The sequence below is a fragment of the Antechinus flavipes genome, chromosome 4 (genome assembly GCF_016432865.1).
Source record: "Antechinus flavipes isolate AdamAnt ecotype Samford, QLD, Australia chromosome 4, AdamAnt_v2, whole genome shotgun sequence".
NCBI lineage: Eukaryota > Metazoa > Chordata > Mammalia > Dasyuromorphia > Dasyuridae > Antechinus > Antechinus flavipes.
The window spans coordinates 350,308,559-350,331,884 of NC_067401.1; the positions used below are offsets into that span (position 1 = coordinate 350,308,559).

A 23,326-nucleotide genomic window follows, 5' to 3' on the forward strand; every position below is an offset into this window, starting at 1 on the left:
CCTCAAAGCGCCTCTTACCTACACTCAGTAGGTTCCCTGTAAGATATTTGTTGTTGTGTAAAAACACTGAATTGAGAGTCTGGGAAACTGGATTCTAATCTTGATTTTGCCTTGAATCTTTCTTTGTGACCTTAGGAAAATCATTTAATCTCTCTGGGTATCATTTTTCCTTACTGCAAAAGAAGGGCATTGGGTCTAGATTTCCTTGACTGTTGCCTTCAGCTTTCTTATTTTTTGATTTTTGGAATAGTTGTATATCTGATCCTTGAGATGAAAGTAATGTGATGAGCTAGAAATGTACAGATTATGATTTTTGGAGGACTATCATAGTAATCTTTATAAGGTGTATATTTTCTTAAATCTAGCCAATATAAATCCACACATACTCATGTGTTTTTCCCCTCTTAAAGTTTATCATTTTAGGAAGTGTAGTCTTTAATTGTTGTGTGCTTGCAGTCAGAATAACAGTATGGTAATTTTGGAAGAATGAAGTGCATTTATTAATTATAGAGGCTTTCTTAAACAAAATTGACTTGTAAAATTGTTTCATTTTTATTAGAATGTAATGATTATTTTTTCTTCTTCCTAGTTATACATGGGAAGCTGCTGATATTGAAAGACGTATACTTTATAAAATAAATCTCTGTGGAAATATGCGTATTCCCAAATGTGAGTCTAGTGCCATCTGTGCATATGATTTGAAGAATTCATCTTATCGTTCAGTAGGTAAGTTAATCTACTTTTAAAAAACTTGTTAAAAATAAGTTCTAAAGATTCTTCTTCATTATAACCATTTGCAGTGATTGTATCCTAAATATAAAGTTGTTTATTCTCCCTGTGGCTTCTATATTTCTTTAATTATTTTAAAATTGAGGTTTTTAGGATTTTTTGTTTGTCAAATGTCATTGGGTTGGAAAAGCTAAGAGATGGTCCTTTTAAAAAGGTCTAGCTTTGTAAGATTTTTGAATATTTCATTAACATTCTTTAAGCTACTATAATAGAGTATTTTTTTTCTTTTTTTTTTTTTTAAATTTTTATTTAATAATTACTTTATATTGACAGAATCCATGCTAGGGTAATTTTTTTTACAACATTATCCCTTGCACTCGTTTCTGTTCCGATTTTTTTCCCCTCCTTCCCTCCACCCCCTCCCCTAGATGGCAAGCAGTCCTTTATATGTTGGATATGTTGCAGTATATCCTAGATACAATATATGTTTGCAGAACCGAACAGTTCTCTTGTTGCATAGGGAGAATTGGATTCAGAAGGTATAAATAACCTGGGAAGAAAAACAAAAATGCAGATAGTTCACATTTGTTTCCCAGTGTTCTTTCTTTGGGTGTAGCTGCTTTTGTCCGTCATTTATCAATTGAAACTCAGGTCTCTTTGTCAAAGAAATCCACTTCCATCAAAATATGTCCTCATACAATATCGTTGTCGAAGTGTATAATGATCTCCTGGTTCTGCTCATTTCACTTAGCATCAGTTCATGTAAGTCTCGCCAAGCCTCTCTGTATTCATCCTGCTGGTCATTTCTTACAGAGAGTATTTTTTTTTTTTTATCACAATTCATTTTCAAAATTAAATTTGATTGTCATGAAAATCTGCCTTTTCTCCCTCTCTCACTTAGAATGCAAGAAAAACAAAACCGTTGCTACAGATTTGTGTAGTCAAATAAAACAAATTGCCACCTTGTCCATGTCCAAAAACTGTTGGAATCCTTACTAACTGCTAACTCATTAGAGTTGATCTAATCTTACAAGAAGATGTTTTGGGCAGAACCTGAAACAAGGTACTAAGTAGAACTAATTAGTACAATGCTTGTGTTTGCACCTTTACTCATTGGAGTTCACAAGTATGGGAGATTCACAAAGTAAACTTTGTAACTTTGGGAATTCACACCTCCCTTGAAGCTCTTTGAGCCAGAGAGCTCTATGGGAGAAAACCCATAATCCCCCTCTCTCGTATCCCACAATTCATCCCTCTTATATAAAAGAAACAGACAGAGGCTCTCGGTCAGATTTCAGCGGAATTACGCCAGAAGCCCTCTCTCCGAGGCGAGGCAAGAAAGAACATATTTCACTTAGCTGGCTGGTCGCGGAAGAGAGTTCAGCTGCATTGGAGAGGAGCACTCTGTTGCAGACACAGAGCACGTTGGGAGATTTCACCGGAATGACATGAAGAGTGGTGCTGGCTGGAGGCTGAAGAAAGCAGAGGCAGAGGCTGAAGGACAAAACCTTTGGATTTGGAGACATTTGGAGGGGGGGCTCTAAGCTAAACCGGCTGTGTTTTGAGAAGAACAAGAACTCCAACATTTGAACTCACAACAAAAAACAAAAATCAATATTTTGTGCTTTTGAGTGTATTGCCTTAACTCAGGTAGTGGGTACCATGTTTCCTTATGAGTCCTATAATTATCATTGGTCATTGTGTTAGTCAGAGTTCCTAGGTTTCTCCAAAGTCATCCCCTTCATAATTTTTTTAAAACATAAAAGTATCCTATTATATTCAAAAATAAATAAATTGTTCAGCTTTTTTCCAGTTGATGAGCACTTTTTCAGTTTCCAATTCTTTGGCACCACAAAAAGAGCTATTACACAAATTTTTGTACATGTGGGCACATTTCCTCTTTATCTTTTAGTGAGTCCTAGTGGTATTTCTAGATCTCAAAGAGCATGCACAACTTAATAGGTTTTTGGGCATAATTCCATAATGCTTTCCAGAATGGCTGGACCAGTTCACATTCCACCAGCAGTGCTGTAATATACTTATTTTTCTCATAGCCCTTTTAGCATTTGTCATTTTTCTTTTTTGATAATAGCTTTATTAAAAAAAAAAAAAAAGTAAAGATAGTTTTCAACATTCACCCTTGCAATTTTTTCCCCTCCCTTCTCATCTCCTTCCCTAGCCAGTAAGTAATCCAATATATGTTAAACATGGCCCTCTTTCTTCCAAGTTAAAATATAAACTCTTCTGCAGGGCACTTAAAGACCTTCCCACAGGCTAACCCCAACCTGTCTTTCCAATCTCACTATATATTTCTCTCCTTTGTGCCTAAAATAGCCTTCTTGCTGTTACTTACATTTAACATCCATACTTCTCATCTCTGTGATTGTGCAATGGTTGTTCCCAACTCTCTTTACCTACACTTAGTTTCCTTTTAGATTCAGTAAAAGCAACGGTTATACTACAGGTAGGGAATGTCTAGCCCATGGGCCCTAAGGCCCCCCAAAATCATTTGCAGAGGCAACCTCAGATGATGATTAGCTGAAAACCAGGTACAACAACTTCCCATTTAATAGAGTTCTCTTAAGTTCTATAAGTTGATAATTTTTTATGGCCCATGAATGATATTATAAATATTTAAATGGCCCTTGGCAGAAAAAAGTTACTCACCCCTGACCCACATAAAAGTTTTTTTTGATCTTCCCTTAGCTCCTAGTGCCCTCCCACCAAAACCTATCTTCCAGCTGTATAGATAAATAGATAGTCTACACTTCCATGAATTAATTAATGAGCATTTATTAAGCACTGACTTCCTGCCTTATTAAGCATCGTGTTAAACAATGTGATAAGAACTATGCTAAACTCTGAAGATATAAATAATTCCTGGGCAAGGGAAAGAGAAGAGAAGCAAGGGAAAAACTGGATTGGCATCAAACCCAGAGCACAGCTGCTAAGAACATTCTCTTCTTTATAAAGTGGAGGCAGGGATGAAAGAAAGATATAAAACAGGACAAGATGAAATCAAATGATAATCACAATTCTGAACATGAATAACACAAATTCACTCATAAAACAAAAGAGAATATCAGAATAGATTATAAAGCAGAATCTAACAATACTCTATTTACAAGATATTTGTGAAACAAAGTCACACAGAATTAAAATAAGAAACTAAAAAAAAAATTATGTTTCAGCTGAAATAAGAGGTAGCAGTCCTCCACCAAGAGAGGCAAAACAAATTTAATTAAAAGAGTTAAACAGGAAAATACACTATGCCAAAAGATATCAAAGACAGTTAATTATGTATATAAAACAAATTCATGAAACACAAAAAGATAGGACAACTGTCAGTAAACCACATGTACAAAAATCAGATTTTCATAAAATAGAAAACTAGATGATGATTTGCTTTGTAATTGGATTTCTCTTTATAGAATGATGAACTATAGGATTCTTTATTTAAAAATTTTTAATTGATAACCTTTTATGTCACCCATTTTCAAACATATTCTGCAGTCCACCTCAACAGAATCATTTCTTTTAACAGAAATTGGGGAAGAATAAAAATACCAGTTTAGCAAAGAGTATAGTGTATCATATATAGTGTCTCACTTCAGTCATTATGTTTTATTTTTATTCTTAATAAGCACAAAATCAAATGGACATTTTCATGAAATTATACATTTATTGTGAACAGCTTGTATTAATAAGTCCAACCTGTAGCTTTCAAAGCTGTCTGGTTTGTCTACTTTAAAGTCTTGGACTTAACTTTTTTCTTTCCTTTTCCTTCTATATTATCTTCCCTTATTCTCTTTAATAACTTTTTTCCCACCTTACCCTCTCAAAAAAAAATCCTTCAAACAACCATACGTAATCTGAAATAGATGGCTAATTCTGCATCTTGAGTATCATCTCTCATTAGGTGAATAGCATGCATTATCACAATTCCTCTCTAGTTTTGGTTGGTCATTATGAAATTTAGAGATTTGAAGGAGAGTTTATATAATGTTAGTGAATACATTATACTTTTGGTTTTGTTCACTCACCATCAATTCATACGGATTTTCCTAGAAACCACCATATCATCACATCTTTCTTTATACTAATAGTCTATTATATTCATAAAACATAATTTTTTAACCTCTCCTCTTTCTTTGAATTTCTTAAATATAGTACTGGTATCACTAGATCAAGAAGTACACACAGTTTAGTGATTTCAGGTGGGAGTAGTAGTTCCAAATTGTTGTTTTGGTAAAAATAATTGCACTACATTAAGTTTTGTTTCATTGTTTTTCTGTTCGCTTTATTGCTATGTATATATTTTTTTCTGTTTTTTACTTCTGTTAGTCCATATAAGTCTCTGCTTTTTTAAATTCTTCATGTACCACAAATGAGAGGCTTTCTGGCATAGGAGATAAAGACTTTTCCAAGTCAATCTTGGTGGATTCATTTCTTTCCCCTTATATACTAAGAAGCTCTCTCTAAGAATATTAGTTGCAAAGTGGGTGAGCCTATCCTGCGATATTAAGTTTCCCTTTGGAGCTTCCTGTACCAGTGAAACAATAGATCTTGTCTGAAAGCCAAATTCCTTAAATACTGGGAATCTGCTGTTTGCAGGTTCCCAGTTCCTTGTTATATAAAATGGTGATGCAAGTGAGGAAAGAGGGAGAGGGAATACACACATAAACACACACTACCTCCTCCCCCCATTTCCCCACCCCTACCTTCCTTTCAGGTTTAACAGCTACCTCTTCCAGTGTATTTACAGTAAGATTTAAATTACAAAAAATTGTTTTTTTATACATCTCAGGAATATATGAAATTATTTATCTTTTATTTAAAAGGAAGAATTCAAAATAATCTGAATAAAATAAAAATTGAATCTGTCATGGTGAATCAGTTTTGTAGAGAGCTTCCTAATTTACTGAAAAAAGTGTAGGCAAAAATTAAATTCTTGAGTACTTTTCAGAAGAACAACACGTAGGGGAGAGGGTTAATAGAGTAAAAATTCTGTCATCCAGACGCTATAAGAGCAAATATATAACAGTCTTGGGCTTTCCCTTTTTCTATACAGCCCAAGTATGTATTTATGAAATTCATTTTTATTCTCCTGATGTTACCAATTTCAGAAATATGTACATGTGTGGGAGAGTATGCAGATCTTTGGAAAGACTGGATCTTGCCTGTGACTCGATTTTCTTAGGAAGAAAATGAGTTGGTTTTCTTAAGAGATTGCATTTCTTGGTTGTCCTTGGAGTTAGAGGTCTGGTTTTAGATCTCTAGTTGTGGTTTCTAGCTTTAGAAACAGGCCAAAATTTATTGTTTTTATTTATTGTGACCCAAGCATTAGGAATGTGAATCTATAACCTGAAAATGATAGCATATATCACTTTTAAAGTACTTTTTTTTAGCCCTAATTCTTACAGTACTTATTTTGTGGGATAGTGGTTAGCTACAAATGTTTTTTTTAAGTATTGGCTTTCTTTCATGTTAAATGAGGCTCCCATCATTTCTTGTTGGGAGTATCAGCTTCTTAACTCATTTTTTTCCCTAGTCCATCCTACATATTTGCTACCTGCTGAAACTAATTTTTCTACTTTTATATCATATGTCATTGTTCTAAAGAACTTATAGCTCCCCATTTTCTTCTGTTTTGGGGAGAGTCAGCCTGTAAACATTGATATAGGGAACACTTCTGTCAGTTCAGGTCATAAAGTTGTTGATTGGGTCCTGTGGAACAGAAAATATTGCTTTAGGAATAAGTTCCTGGGGGCAGGTAGTTGGCGCAGTAGTTAGAGCACCAGCCCTGAAGTCAGGAGGACCTGCGTTCAAATCTGGTCACAGACACTTAACACTTCTTAGCTGTGTAACCCTAGGCAAGTCAATTACCTCAGCAAAAAAAAAAAAAAAGTTCCTGAGGAAAGAAATAAATATGCAAGTTGAAAATAATTATATATCTAATATTACATAACAAAGAAAAGTGATGAGAGCTATACATTATATAGGAGGCCTTTTTCCCCCCTATTTCTTTGAGATTTAGCCAATGGGGTGGGAAGGGAGTTTGAAATATTCTATCAATGTTGATAGAACTACCAGAACGTGAAACACTTGGTCATACCTTTTATTTATTTTGTATTTATAATACCTTGTTTCTATAATACCTTGTTTAAACATTCTATGTTTATATTTCTATCTTTATATACTTATATATGTACATATTGGATTTCCTTATATTGAACTCCTAGGAGTAGGAGGTATTTCATTTTTTTCTCTTTGTATCCTCAGAGCCTAGAATATTGTTATAGTAAGTGGTTAGCAAAAACATACTTGATTTATCATAATACCTCACATCATGGATGTATTCCTGTCAGTGAAGAGGAGAAATATATAAATAAAAAGAAAAAAGTAGAACTAGGTTTCATAAGGCCTTGAATCTGGAGAATATTATAATACAGCTGGATAGAGATGAAAGCATTGGGAAGAAGACATAGTAGGAGGGAGGGTTTTATGCTTAAGGCACTGCTTGTTATTCCACACATTCTGATGAATGATCTTGTCAGCACTATACTTTAATTCCAAAAATGCTAACTTTGTGCAAAATGTTTTTTTGGGTTTCCCCTTTTGAAACTATCTTTAGAGCTTTGCATTCTGTCAAGTATTGTCTGTGGAGGTAGAGCCAGGATGGTGGAGTGAGCGGACACAGCAGAACTTCTCCACTGTTCCACAATGTATCATACCACATTTTTTTCTGCCCAGGGCAACTAAGGAAAAGAGAGTACATCTATGGGAATTGGGTTCAGGGTTTGGTCAGAAGCATGCATTCCATTAACCAGGAACTGATTAAAAGTTGAGAGGCACCTGACTAGCAAGTGCCATGTTAGAAAGAGATTAGAGACTCCTGAACTACTACTAGGTATAGGAATAGGTTCCATCTGGCAGCTTTGTTATCTGTTACCATAGTACGGATTGTATATATAAGATGGAAAGGAGGAGTTGTGAGCATGGGTTCTAGTTGTGTACTGAGTAAGGAACAAGTTCTAGGGAAAAAAATATGCCTATCTTTGTGACTTTGATCCCAGGAGCAGAATATTGACTCAGTTCTAGCCTTCTTTTAACTCAGCATGTGATTTTGCAGTTGAATAAACAGGATTGGAGTCGCAGACCTAATGGGAACCATCACTTCAGACACTCTGAATTGGCCCAGCATTCCAGTGGGATAACAGTGACCGAGTCCATTAGCAGTTTCCTGAAACTTCCAACCAAGGAAAAGCCAATAGTTCCAAACCTGGGTCAAGAACTTATACTCAGACAAAGAAGATAGTGAATAGACTTTTCCCCAGATTACACCACTTTTGGAAATCTTGCAGGCCTCTGTATTAAGCTATGAAAGCAAGAGAGGATATAAAAGGACAGAACCTGAGAGTAGATGTTCTACTTGCTTTCCAAGGAGTATACTGAGCCTAGCATTAAGATAAATTCCAAAGTTAAGAAGGTTGTCAGACTGAGTGAATAAATAAAAAGAAAAACTAGATCAAAAGCTACTATGGTGACAGAGAAGCTCAAGATGCAAACAGAAGAGAATGACTTTTTTTAAAAAACGTATATACATAGCTTCAAAGAAAAATTCAGTTTACATAGAAGTCCAACAAGAATTCCTAGAAAAAGTTAAAAAGCAAGACTTGGCAGGGGGATGGGGGTAGGAGAAAGAGCCAAACAAAATTTTAAAACCACATGAGAAAAGAAGAAAAAAGAAAAAAAGTTTCTCAAGTTATGGAAGAAACATGTGAAAAGAGAATTAATAGCTTGAGAAAAGGGGTAGAAAACCTTAATGAAGAGAATGATATCTTGAAAATTATTGGCCAAGTGGAAGATAGTAACTCCATGAATTATGATTATTGACTGTAGCATCAAATCTTCATCTTTTAAGGGTAAATTGGAATTTTGGAAACAACCATGACTAAGGTGAAATTTAAGAATGTGGTAAATATAATGTTGAGTGATTAGTTTGTACCTAAACTTTTTAAAAATCTATATTGTGTGCCGCAGTATTTTCTCTATAACGTCAGTTATTGGGCCACATATAATTTGTTCTTTTCCATTGCTCAAAAGCTGAGGAATTTCTAAATAGTAAAACTGCATTGAGTATTTGACCCCATGGATGAATTCTCTGTGAGCATTGTCATTGCTGACAAAGAAATAAATCAATACAGTTTCATATTTTTTGACACGAGTTTCAGAAATGTTGCCATTTTCCCATGCAAGTTTCGTTTTTGTGTCATACTGGAAACATGTTTCATCACAGGTTATGATCTTTTCCAAAATGAGAAAGAATAAAATGTAAGGTATTTGATGTTTCTTTCATCACTTAATAATCTAACATTTCTTTTCAAAAACTTGACAGGTTTATTTTCTTTCTACACAAAATTTACCAAAATTAATCAACTGTCATTTTCCTATGTCTGGTTGGTTGGTTGTCATGTACATTCTTTATTACCTTTAAAAACAAAACAACTGAATTTCTCATCCTTGAGATTTCTTTTTTCTTATCTCATCCCTCAAGCCTTGTTTGACTATTATCAAGCATCTCATTTGCCTATTTTACTTAACAGAATCTGTCCAAATCACCACAGATGCTGCCACAGGTATAAGTTAAGAGTATTCATATTTGTTATATATACCTTAATAATCTTTGATTATATGGTCATACTTCTTCAAGAGGGATTTATAAAGGAAAATCAGAGAAAAACTTTTAATAGTAAATGTGTATTCTTTCAAGTTTTGAGTCCTATGTAATGGCTAATTGTTTTCTATATAGTAATTTGCAATCTTTGTGATTTTTAGCTAGGTTGTCTTCTTTAGGGTCGATAGTCACATCATAGTAGAAGTAAGCCGGTTTTGCATGTTTGCCATGCCAGCTTTTGAGCCCTCAGATAAACATTTGTAAATTACTGTGGTTTTTTGTAGGGGGAAATGTCAGGATTTTTGATCTAGAATCTGGGTAGGGGATGGGAGGGCTCACATTTGTAAACTCCTCCAGTGCAGATATATGATTTACAGTTTTAATAAGTTGTAACTAGACTATGGCTGTACTAGGAGGGTTCGAACCTGAATTCATTCATTTTAGCTTGCTTCTCCTGAATTACATTTGTATAAATAAACCAAAAAAAAGTACTGGATACTTTGTAAAAAAGAAAAACTAAAAATTTAATGAATTAAGCAATTAAAAAATTTTTGAATCCCATAGACTTTTTTTTTTTTTTTTTTTGCTTTTAAGTGATTTTTATTTGTTTATTCCTAGAGACTTTTTTTCCTGACTTACCTAGTAAGGCTTCCTCATTTTTTTTTTTTTTTAAACTGTCTGAGGCAGCTTGGTAGCAAAAGTTGAAAACTGAGATGATCTTGGGAAAAGGCTATTCCCCCAGGATTGGTGAAATCCAGTGAATTCCTACAATTTTAACTACTTGATATTTATTGAACATCTAATGTGGTTTTCATTGCCTCCATAATACTGTACTGTTTGTGATACCAAGTTTCAAAATTGTTGAAGCATTTATTACTTTTTAAAAGGAACTTTATCATGTTAAAAGAAATGATGTGGCAGATTCTTGGCTACTTAAAAGACTTTATGATTTTAGTACCATAGCTTTTTCAATAGTTTATTATTAAATCCAAATTCCTTATATTTGATAGATTGTTTTCAAAAATTGCTATAATCATAAAATTCATTACTTGAAAGACCACTATGATGATGATAGACTCAGCCAGCATACAATTCGTGGCCAGATATATAATTAGCTTTCTGGTTTGGTGAGGACATACCTTTAAGAAACCAATCCCTTCCAGGCCGCAATATAAAGCATCACCAAGAGAATGTAGTTTGGTAAAGGCATAAACAAAACATTCAGTAAAAAAAACAAAAAATTTTTGTAAGTGCTTTGGGGGAGGTATGACGAACAGTAACATTTAAAAATTACATAAATTTAAAAATACATTTTATTTTTTCCCTCACTATTAAACAATTTTTAAACATTTATTTTTAAAGTTTTGAGTTCTAGTTTAAAATCTCCTTCCCATCCCCCACTTCCCTGAGATTTTAACCAGATAAAGGCTATATGTATGCTGTTATGTAAAGCATTTCCATACCAGTCATTTTGTACAAGAGGGCTAATAAAAATAAAAGAATGCCATTGTGAAAAATAGCATGCTTCAGTATGTATTGAAACTATTAGTTCTTTCTCTGGAGGTAGAACAATAAGCTTCAACATTAGTTCTTTGGATCATTGTATTGTAGAGAATACCTAAGTCATTCACTGTTCTTCATTGGACATATTGCTGTTACTGTGTATTACATTCTTTTGGTTCTGTTCAATTGACTTTGCATCAGTTCATGTATGTCTTTTCAGAGTTTTTGAAATATTCTGTATGCTATTTCTTACAGCACAATAATATTCTATTACAAAAATATATCATAGTCTGTTTATCTATTCCCCATTTTATGGGCAGCTTTTCAATTTCCAATTCTTAGCCATCACAGGAAAAGCTGTTAATATTGGTCCTTTGATTCCCTGCCTCCCTCCACCACCATTTTTGATGTCTTTGAGACCTAGCAGTGGTATTCTTAGATCAGAGGTTATACATAATTTTATAACCTTTTGGACATAGTTAAATTGCTCTCCAGAATGATTGCATCAGTTCACAAGTCTACCATTAGTGCATTAGTGACCCAGTTTTCTCACATCTGCTCCAAATCCAACATTTTCCTTTTTGTCATATTAGTCACTCTGATGGGTGTGTGGTGATACCTCAGAGTTGTTTTAATTTTCTGCGAATCAGTAGTGAGTTAGAATATTTTAAAATATGACTGTGTGGCTTTCCTTTTTCTGAATACTGCTTATTCATATCCTTTGATCATCTGTTAATTGGGGAATAACCTGTATTTTTATAAATTAGACTAAGTTATCTATATATTTGAGAAAAGAGGCCTTTATCGCCTCATTTCCAAAATATATAGAGAACTGACTCAAATTTATAAGAAATCAAGCCACTCTCCAATTGATAAATGGTCAAAGGATATGAACAGACAATTTTCAGAGGATGAAATTGAAACTATTACCACTCATATGAAAGAGTGTTCCAAATCATTATTGATCAGAGAAATGCAAATTAAGACAACTCTGAGATACCACTACACACCTGTCAGATTGGCTAAGATGACAGGAAAAAATAATGATGAATGTTGGAGGGGATGCGGGAAAACTGGGACACTATTGCATTGTTGGTGGAGTTGTGAACGAATCTAACCATTCTGGAGAGCAATCTGGAATTATGCCCAAAAAATTATCAAATTGTGCATACCCTTTGATCCAGCAGTGTTTCTATTGGGCTTATATCCCAAAGAAATACTAAAGAAGGGAAAGGGACCTGTATGTGCCAAAATGTTTGTAGCAGCCCTGTTTGTAGTGGCTAGAAACTGGAAAATGAATGGATGCCCATCAATTGGAGAATGGCTGGGTAAATTATGGTATATGAATGTTATGGAATATTATTGTTCTGTAAGAAATGACCAGCAGGATGAATACAGAGAGGATTGGCGAGACTTACATGAACTGATGCTAAGTGAAATGAGCAGAACCAGGAGATCATTATACACTTCGACAACGATATTGTATGAGGACATATTTTGATGGAAGGGGATTTCTTTGACAAAGAGATCTGAGTTTCAATTGATAAATGACGGACAAAAGCAGCTACACCCAAAGAAAGAACACTGGGAAACGAATGTGAACTATCTGCATTTTTGTTTTTCTTCCCGGGTTATTTATACCTTCTGAATCCAATTCTCCCTATGCAACAAGAGAACTGTTCGGTTCTGCGAACATATATTGTATCTAGGATATACTGCAACATATCCAACATATAAAGGACTGCTTGCCATCTAGGGGAGGGGGTGGAGGGAGGGAGGGGAAAAAAATTGGAACAGAAACGAGTGTCAATATAAAGTAATTATTAAATAAAAATTTTTAAAAAAAAAAAGAGGCCTTTATCAGAGATATTTGTCACACAATCTCCCTCCTTTTTTCTTAGTTTTATTTGTGCAAAACCTCTTAAATTTTATATAATCAAAATTATTTTATATTTTATGGTGATAGGACAGATAAATTATTCTATGTTCTAATTTGTTTGTGGTATTATTCTTTATTTGTAAATCATGTACCCATTTTGACTTTTATCTTGTTATATGGTGTGAAGAATAGTCTATAGCAAGTTTTTGGAATGCTATTTTCCAGTTTCCCCAGTACTTTTTGTGAAATGAGTTTCTGTTCCAAAAGTGTGGCTATTTGGGTTAACATATATCAGATCACTCTGGTCATTTATTATAATATAATTTATTCTACTGATCTACCTTGCTTTTTCTTAGTACTAGATTGTTTTGATAATTACCACTTTATTAAAAAATAAGATAATTACAACTTTATGATTTTGAGATATGTTATGGCTAGAACGCCTTCCTTCACATTTTTTTTTTTGTTGTTGTTGATTCTCTTGACATCCTTGATATTTTGGTATTCCAAATGAATTTTATTATTTTTTCTAACTCTATAAAACATTTTTCATAGTTTTGTTGGTATGGCACTGACTAGATTAATTTAGGTAGGATCGTCATTTTTATTATGTTTGCTTAGTGTGTCATGAACAATTAATATTTTTTCAATTGTCTAGATCTGACTTTATTTGTGTGAAAAGTGTATTATGGTTGTGTTCATAAAGATTCTGACTTTGTCTTATCAGGTAAAATACTGACTCCCAGTATTTTATATTGTGTACCATTGTTTATCTACTTTCTCCTATTTCTTGTTGCTGGATTTTGATAAAAATAGGAATACTGATAATTTTTATGTGTTTTTTTGTTTGTTTGTTTCCTGCAACTTTGATAAAATTAATAATTTAAAATAATTTTTAGTTGATTTTTTTGTGGTTCTCCAGGTATAACATATCATCTCCAGAGTGATAGTTTTGTTTCCTCATTGCCTATTTTAATTTCTTTATTTTCTTTTTCTTTGATATTACTATAAATAACATTTTTAGTACATCATTGAAAAATAAGAGTAATAATGGGCATCCTTGCTTCATATCCTTATTGTATTAGGAAGGTTTCTACTATATCCCCATTACAAGTAATGCTTGCACAGTAACATTTAAATCAGGAACTTCGGAGAATTAATTTTAATGACAGTACATTTAGAAACACTTTGTTGCATAGTTTGATTGCTAAGTAAAACTCAATTTAAAAATTCTACAACCGTTTTTGTATTTCACTGGAATTATGTTTGAGGTATATCTATTTTATAGTTGACTTTTTCTTTTTCCCCTTCATAGGAGACTTAACTTTGAAAAGTGGAACCAAATCCTTGATGGAATTCAATACAGGGGATTCCTGTCTCCAGCAAGATACGAGGACAACAGTGCATAGTAGTATTGCCTTTTTATGTGGAAAAACACTGGTTAGTCAACATAGATTCATTCTACATCTTGTCTGTTATCTTATAACAAGTGTGTTGTTACTTGTGTATTCTGGTCAAAAGTGAAAAAATAAGCAAAACTAAAAGGACTCTTTTTGTTACTTAAAGCTAACTATGACTCCTACACTACCTAGTGAGAGTCAAAATTATCTAGAGAGTGATGAATTAGAGTAGGTAAGTTAGTTGTAGGGGAATTTTTGTGTTGTTAAGTAGGTTCCTTCCTTTCTAGGGGAGATGAAGAGGAAGGATGGGATGAGGTGAGAGAGAAGATGATGAAAGAAGGGGAATGGAGGGGGAAGAGGCAGTAGAGGTTATAATCCTTGAGAAACTACTAAATGTTAAAGTGGATTTGAATGTATAAAGAAATGAAATTAAAAAAAATACTGAGCATACAGTTATTTGATTAGTCTGTTGCCATCAATGGTAATTAACAAGAGGATTTTTTTGGGAAACAACTTTCTTTTGAGAAACAGCTTTTTGTATTTGGGGGGGTTAAGAGCTGTTAAGAAGTCTCCGAGCTCATTTTTATGAGCAACTGTTGTGATGTTGTGATTGCCTATTGATAGATTTAAATCTGCCGAAAGCAGAGCAGATACCTCAGTGTTCAGAAATATGGAGTGAGTAATATTCTTTTTCTCTCTGTCTCTGTCTCTCTATATTTCTATATCTCTATATACTTAAAAGACTTAAAATCTTTATAAAATACTGGTGCCATAATTTTTCACCTGAAGGAATTTGAAAGTAGAACTTTTATTATTAATTTTTGATCAGTCTGGGTTACTCAGTTGTCTCAATTCCTTGTAAAGCTGTAAAACTAACAAATCCATGCTTTATGAAAAGCAGCCAACAATTAAATTTTAACTAATTAGCTTCATTTAATTAATTCCATCTTTGGTCCACAAGAAACTAAAAGTCGACAAATAAGAGATGCATCTAGAAACGTGCTTCCTTCTGAGACATATTGCTAGGCCATTTGGAATTGATCATCCTGAAACCTGTTATCTTCTAGGACATCCGAAGATAAATTATATTTGCATTTATTCTGAAATTGAATATCAACATAAGTAATTCTTCATGGAAGGAACCAAAATTTTGATTGAGCTTAAAGGGATGAGTCTTCCAACTCAGCTTGTGGTATAGAACTTAGCTTTGACATAAATGGTTTTTGATTAATAGGAAAAATCTGCAATTCGAGAATAGAAAAGACTGCATGGTTTAATTATCACAGTTGTATGTTAACATATTAACAGTGGTACGGTTGAATTGTATAATGCATTGAAGGTTTTAATTCAAAGTGACTTAAGACAATGCCAAGTGATCTTTAGATATAGAAATGGGCTAAAACCTTTAAATCATCTTGATTTTATTTTAAAGAAACTTTAAAAATTTTAAAGAAAACATCTTATAATTGTGGTTTTGATTTTTATAATTTTTAAAAATAGGGAGCGCCTGAATTTGTAACCTCAACAGAATGTGTGCATTACTTTGAATGGAGAACTACTGTGGCCTGCAAGAAAGACACATTTAAAGCTAATAAAGAGGTAACAAGTAAAATTTTACATGTTTTAAGTTCTAGTGATATACAAGGGTTGAAATGCTCATTTTGAGAGACAAAGATCATTTTAATTATCACACCCCAATTTAACAAAGCTAGTATATCTTAGTTGCCTATTTAAAATAGTTTTGAACAGTATCTAAGTTTAGAATGAGATATCCTAATTTTAAAGGGCATAATACTTAGATTGATAGTTTTCGTTTTAGGCCTTTTTACATATATGACACAGACTAGTCCTGGACATTATTTAATAAATTGCCTTCTCAAGCTCTGTGGGTTAAATGTTATACTAGTTATGACTAGATTATTCATTTTAAATAAATGAATCATCAGGATAAAGATCCTGGATTATTACGTATGTCTCTGCATGAACTTGTAATCTCTACGTATTCCTCATCATGGATGCTTTTTTTTTTTTTTTTTTTAATTTAACTTTATTTAACTCCTTTCTGTGTTCAGCATACTCAAAGACAGATCCTTAGTAAACAGACAAACTTTGTTGCCAGTATTATTTAAAAAAAAAACTTTTTATCTTCTAAAATCTAATAATTTTTTAATGCTTTGCCTAATCCTTAAAAAATGGATGCCTTCTTTACCTGCCTTGACTATTTCGTTTTTTTTTTTTTAATAACACAACAGCTATTTCTAATTAAACTATGCATAATGGGATCTAATATTCTTACTGTTGCTTCCAAATTCTTCTCCAGGTTACTTAATTTTGGCCTCTTTTGTTTCCTACTCGTTTCCCATTTTATATTTCGGGCAAACTCATTCAAAGCCCCTGTATCTTAATATTTTGCTCATACCTTTTTATAGAGTATACATTCTTCACTAATGTCTGTAGTCTTGCTTTTCTTTTTATCATCTAATAATCTCTGAAATTTACCTTCTATGAAAATGAAAGAGAAGTGATGACTGATGTCTGTTCATATCCTGTTTTTGACACTTACTGGCTAGGTGACTTTGGGTTAGAGACTTGTCTCAGTTTCAGTTTTGTTAGAATGGAGCAGTGGATAGAAAATGAGCTTTGGGAGACTAGCTTTAAGCCCCACTTTGGAAACATACCTGTAGAACAAGTCACTCAACCTCTCATTGTTCTACACGACTGTCCAAAACTAAAAATTGTAGATTTTCACCAGTTAGGGATTTACCTATGTAGTTCTAGACCAACAGAAAGAAAGAGAAAGGCAGAAAAAAAATACTTATTCTGTCTATCACAGGGTTATAAAGAAACATATACTTTGCATACTTTTAATGTGAGATATTATTAATCCCTTATTTCTAATTCCCTTGATTCTGTTTTGTTTTACTGCTATGAAAAATACATTTAACTTTTTTTAAAAAAGAGATTCTGTTTCTTTTGATACCCTATGTTAAAGGACTGCCACAGGTAGTAAAGAAAGCTATAAATACTGTAAATTTAATGCTACATATTTTATACTTGTGAAGCAGTAAAAAAAAAAAAAAGAGGCAAAAAAAAAAGACATGACAACAGAGAGGCAGAGGAGAGACAAATAGCTCCATTCTTGAATGGAGTAGAACAGATAGAGGGAAAATTATTGGTTGAGAGTGACGAAACCTGTGAATTTTTGGGCAGACAATATTTTGAGATGGAAATCAATGTTAATTCTTGAGTTTCCCTACCTTATCTGAAGGGAATATATAAGTGATACCCCTTATCTCAACCAAAGTTTGTATGTCATACCCATTCTTATTTTTAATTTAATAGAAATGAGTGCTTGAGTTAAAGAATCTTAAAACTGGATGGATCCTTAGAAATCATCTAGTCTATTTGATTTAGAAAAGAGAAGTTTGAGAGTTTGAAAGACTTGATGATTGGTTTAAATCTAAAGATCTAAAAAGAGGATTATTTAAAAAAAAACTTTTTATCTTATAAAATCTAATAATTTTTTAATGCTTTGCCTAATCCTTAAAAAATGGATCTAAAAAGATCTGGCACTGCAACTGAAGTCTCTAGGTTCCCAGCCCAGTCTTCTTTCCACCATACTAGGAGCTCAAATATTTTCTTAAGGGGAAATAATTTCCTTTTAAAGTAACTCATTGAGATATTCTTGAAGTTGCTTTAGAAATAGTCATAACTATGTCCTTTAGCAAGCTAGTCACATCATTTTTAATTTTCTTTTTTGGATTTCTGACCTCCTTTTGTTCTCACACTTCTCCTTTTTGGTTTTTATTTTTTTGTTTTATCCTGATAACAGCCACTGGTTTTTATTATCTAAATATCCCTCTTATCTTCGTTCTGCTAAGGAAAAAAAGTTTTTTCAAAGATATTGCTAAGCACTCATTTTATTTTCTTTCTCTTTTTCTAGATGATGTCCTATTTGTTTTCATTTCTTTCAGATGTAAATCTCAATTCCTTTTTAGAACAATTTCATTGTAGTATTAAATCATCTCATCTCACCTCAGTTTTGAAATTGACTTTAAAATATTAGTCTATTAGTACATTAATACTGAATAAGTTATCCTCCCTATGTACTGAAATTGCTGATCTATTGTTAGTGAGCTTTAAAAAATCTTGTACAAAAGAAAAAGAAAGTATATAGGAGGTATAGGAGAAGGACAAAAGCCTGCTGAACAAAAGGGAAAAGGGGATCTGAAAATTTCAACCAAATGAACTTTGAGTCAATTTCTGGTAAAGTTGAGAAGAGATTTTTGTGAACCTTTAGAAAATGAAGGTCACTCAGAGCCGTCATGGCTTCATCAAGCAGGTCACTTCAGATTATGCCAGATCAAAATGATGCTATAGATATAGTCTATCTGGATTTAGCAAAACATTTAGCAGAATCTTGTGCTATCCTTATGGATAAGATAGGGATATATGTATTAAATATTAAAAGAGATGGATTGAGAATTGATTGTGTAAACTAAAGAAGTGTAATGATGGATGATGTCAGCTTAGAGAAGATCTCTAATGAAAAGTTTCATTGATCAGTCCTTGGTCCTATATTGTTGAATTTTCTTATGAATGACTTCTTTGAGGTATAGATGGCAATTGTCACAAAGCTGGCATGGTTAGCTAATATAGTGGATCCAAAAGTTAATGTCCAAATATATTTTGGCAGCTAAATGGTGAGCCACATTTAATAAGAAAACAGTTCATGTACATAATACACACACACACACACACACACACACACACACACACACACAAATAAAAGTCACTAGGATTAAAAAAAAAATCAAATTCACAAGTAAGATGAAAATGGTGAGAGCAACTTTGAAAAAATTTTAGGAATTTTGGTTGACCAAGCTGAATCAATCAACAAATAAAGTGGTAGGATAAAAAAAAAAAAAAAGACCACATATACACTGGAATATTTCTAGCAGCATTTCTTGCAGTATCAAATAACTTGAAACAAAGTTTCATTTTTATAATGGGAATGCCTAAGTTGTGGTACCATACCATAATTTGTTCAGTTATTTTCCAATTGATCTCTATATAATTCCTTTTTTGCTTCTTTAGAAAATATTTCTTTAAATATTTCAGCATCCATGAAGCTTTTTTTTTTTTTTTCCTATTCTATTTTTGACCTCTTTGGGATATATGTTCTTTAGAATAAGAGTTCTTAATCTATGTTTCTTGTACTCTTACTTTCAGGGGGTCTGAGAACTTTGAGAAGGAAAAAAAAAACCTTCATCTTTCTTTTCACCAAAATGTAGCTTAAACATAGTATATCTTTCATTTTTAACATTTTCCCTAAAAACATTATTTTGAGGAGTCTAATCCTTACCAGACTGCAAAAGGAGATTGTGACAAAAAGAACATTTAAGGACCGTTGTTATAGTATGGATTCTCTGGGGCTAAGATTGAGTAGCTAAAGGGCATTTTTTGTATAATTCCAGCCAGGTTGTTTTCTATTTTAATTGAAATTCATAGCTCTGTCAATTGTATTAGTTTTTTTTTTTTTTTCCTGCAATCTGTCCAGTATTGAATTTTTAACTTTTATCACAATTGCCACCTTAGTGTGAATTAAAAGCTCAGTTTTCATATGCATGTCTCTTATTAGTAATTGGCAACATATTTATATGATTGATGATAGTTTGAAATTCATCTTTTGAAAACTGTTCTTTTGACCACTTACGATGAGGGATAGTTCTTGATCTTACTAACCGATGTCAAATTTCTATTTATAAGGTATTTTAGGAAAAGCTATTTCCCTAACGTCAGTTTTTCTTGCTATCATTCTGACTGAAACAGTTTTATATTTTGCAAAAAGCTGCTTAATTTTATTTTAAGTGGATTTATTTTATCTTTCATGATTACTTCTTTCTCTTTTTCAATTTCCATCTCAGATAATCCAAGTTTTATGTTACTTTTCTGAATTAATAGTCACAATAATTTAGTATGTGAAACAGATATTTTATCTTAATTTGTCCATGTTATGGGCGCAATGACCTTTAATTTTTTATTTATTTTTACTAGATGATTAGCTCATATGATTCATATATGAATAAAGGATAATCAGACCCAGAGGTTTTGGAGGGCTTGCAATGTGATCCCATTTTTAACTAGCTGTCAGAAACAGTTTTCTATGTCATCTAAACTAAGAAGTAAAAATTTTAAAGAGAAGAAAATATTACAAATTACTATCAGTAAAAAGATACGACTTAAATTCATTTATTTCCTCACTGATCTTATGCCCCTTGTTACTCTGAGAGATTTATTCTCTTCAATGAATCACTGACTGGCATGACAAACACTTCCTTTATCTCTCAGGCTTAAGGGTTTTAACATGATAGGTTTTAGCATACATATCATATATGATTATAAATCTAAAGCATCAGTGGGTCCAAATTCATTAGTGGGACCTTGATTTCTCCACATATGTGTGCACATATATATTCACACATGCACATTTAGATAGTTGGCAAAGTGAAAGGCAAATTTGTGAAGTCTTTGCTCTAACAGTATTATTGAAATCATTCCATATACTATCTGACCTTATGAGAAGTACAGTTCTATGAAATTGTATGACTCTATGGCAAATCTAAAGGAAATTTCTGAAAAAAACAGAAGTAGAAGAAAAGGTTAGTGGGTTAGAAATTTCCCACAAGCCTTAAGTTATGAAAGTCAAGTATAAGGTTAAGTAACTGGATTTTAAAAATAGACCTGCCTCTGAACGTTACTTTAGTTGAAAAAAACAGAAAAAAAATTTTTTTTAAGTGGGAGATTTAGGACAACCAGGAGACATAATGGATGAAGTTCCAGACCTGGAACATCTGCATGGGTAATTTTTTACATTATCCCTTGCACTCACTTCTGTTCCTGCCCTTCCCTTCCTCCACCCCCTCCCCTAGATGGCAGGCAATCTTATACATGTTAAATATGTTATAGTGTATCCTAGGTACAATATGCAGAACCAAATAGTTCTCTTGTTGCATAGGAAGAATTGGATTCAGAAGGTAAAAATAACCTGGGAAGAAAAACAAAAATGCAAACAGTTCACACCGATTTCCCAGTGTTCCTTCTCTGGATGTCCATCATTGATCAGTTGGAATTGAATTAGATCTTTTCTTTGTCGAAGATATCCATTTCCCTCAGAATACATCCTCATATAGTATCGTTGTTGAGGTATATAATGATCTCCTGGTTCTGCTCATTTCACTCAGCATCAGTTCATGTAAGTCTCTCCAACCCTCTCTGTATTCATCCTGCTGGGGAGATTCATCTTTTTGCGTTCAAATCTGGCCTCAGACCATAGCTGTATGACTGGGCAAGAAACTTATCCCAATTTACCTTAGTTTTTTCATCTGTAAAATGAACTGGAGAAGGAAATGGCAAACCACTTTAGTTTGCCAGAAAACCCTAAAAGGAGTCACAAAGGACTGAACATAATTGAAAAGTAAACAACAAGAAGAAGGGGAGATTGGACATTATGAGCACAATGAGTTGAAAATGATTTATGTACTGGCAGTATTTTACTGTCATCAGAATTGACATGACTTGGTCAAAAATATGGATCTAATATATATTCCTTGGAAGGGTAGATTAAAAGGATGCTAATGTATTTCAATACATTGTGGACAAATGAAAACTTGAAATTTGGCTTCAAACAGAGGTGTAATTATGGAGGATGATTGTATTTAGATGACCCAAAGACATAAGATGATAGAAAGAAATAAAAAAGCCTCCCCTGGATTTTGGAAGAGTTGCATTGTCTAATGAGTTCAGTGACATTTTTATTAAACTTCATCTGCTGAGAAAATTGTGATTAGGATAATAAGTTATTCCTAAGAAAAATTATATATATGGATGAAAAAAAAACTATTCATGTTAATATAAAGTCTTCAGAATCTTGGGGGAAAAAGCTTCTAAATATCATGGCCAGGTAGAATGCGCAAAGAGGAGAGTGGCCTCACATAAAAAGCAACAGTAGTTATTCATCTATGTCAAGCAAGATACATGTGAAAAATGTTACTATCCTTTCTTTTTTCTCTGTATAAAGTTAGCAAATGATTTTTTAATAAACTATATAATAGGATGTCATAAGGAGAGGCTGCCTGGCCCAGTGGATAAAAGCATTGGCCTTCAAGTCAGGAATACATTTGTTCAGGGCCTGCCTCTGATGAGGCCTTATTGGGGACCCTGAGCAAGTCACTTACCTTTTCAGTGCCCCTAGACAGCACTCTTAAGTTGGTAAGATGCTAAGCACATGCTAATTTGCATTGGAAATTTATTCTTCCTGATTTCCCTGTACCAGTCAAATCATAAACATTCTCATGTGTGCTTCTTACTGCATTAAGATACGCGACTGTGTGTTTTGTATGTGTGTGTGTGTGTGTGTGTGTGTACACACACACACACACGTTTATTTTTCCTGTATTGCCGATGCCCCAAAATTCATAAGTTTGTGTGTACTTTTTCCTTAAAGCTATTATGTTATTATATTTTTGTTTCAGATTTGCTTTAATTTATGTACATAGCTTTTATAATTATAAAGTAAAGTAGTAGTTACATTGATAAATCAAAGAAACCTAAATGTTATGAGGTGAAAAATTCTTAATACCAGTTTAATAAATGAAATATACTTGGTGAATACACGATAAATTATTTATTGACCTTTTTTTCTTTTTTCTAGGTGCCTTGCTATGTATTTGATAAAGAGTTAAGAAAACATGATTTGAATCCATTGATCAATACCTCTGGGAACTACTTGGTGGATGATTCCGATCACGATACTTCCTTGTTTATCAACATCTGTAGAGACATAGGTCTGAATCTGTGTTTGTGGGGAAATAATGTTGTTTGGGATTTTCTCAAGGCTCAAATCTTGGTTTCTGAAGTTACTTTCTCAAACTCTTTTCTGGTTTGAAATCGACAATTATAATTAAGTCTTATTAAAACACTGTAGCAGTTGTCTACTGTAAAATGGGTATTTTACCCCTTCTCTTTACTCATAATCTAGTGGTTTTCTGTTTTTCATTTCAGTCAGTGCATATTCTTGATCACACTGATCAGGCTGGAGCTCTTATGCTATGTTAGCTTTCTGCACAACAGGACTCT

General features: G+C 33.1%; 1 protein-coding gene across 1 annotated transcript in view; it reads left to right on the plus strand.

The window, feature by feature from the left end:
* IGF2R (insulin like growth factor 2 receptor) overlaps positions 1-23,326 on the plus strand; it is a 149,450-nt gene that overhangs the window by 36,446 nt on the left and 89,678 nt on the right. The window contains exons 2-5 of the mRNA XM_051998050.1: positions 590-726; positions 14,104-14,228; positions 15,689-15,787; positions 22,902-23,034. Of these exons, the coding sequence (XP_051854010.1) occupies positions 590-726; positions 14,104-14,228; positions 15,689-15,787; positions 22,902-23,034 (494 nt within the window). The remainder of the gene's footprint in view (positions 1-589; positions 727-14,103; positions 14,229-15,688; positions 15,788-22,901; positions 23,035-23,326) is intronic.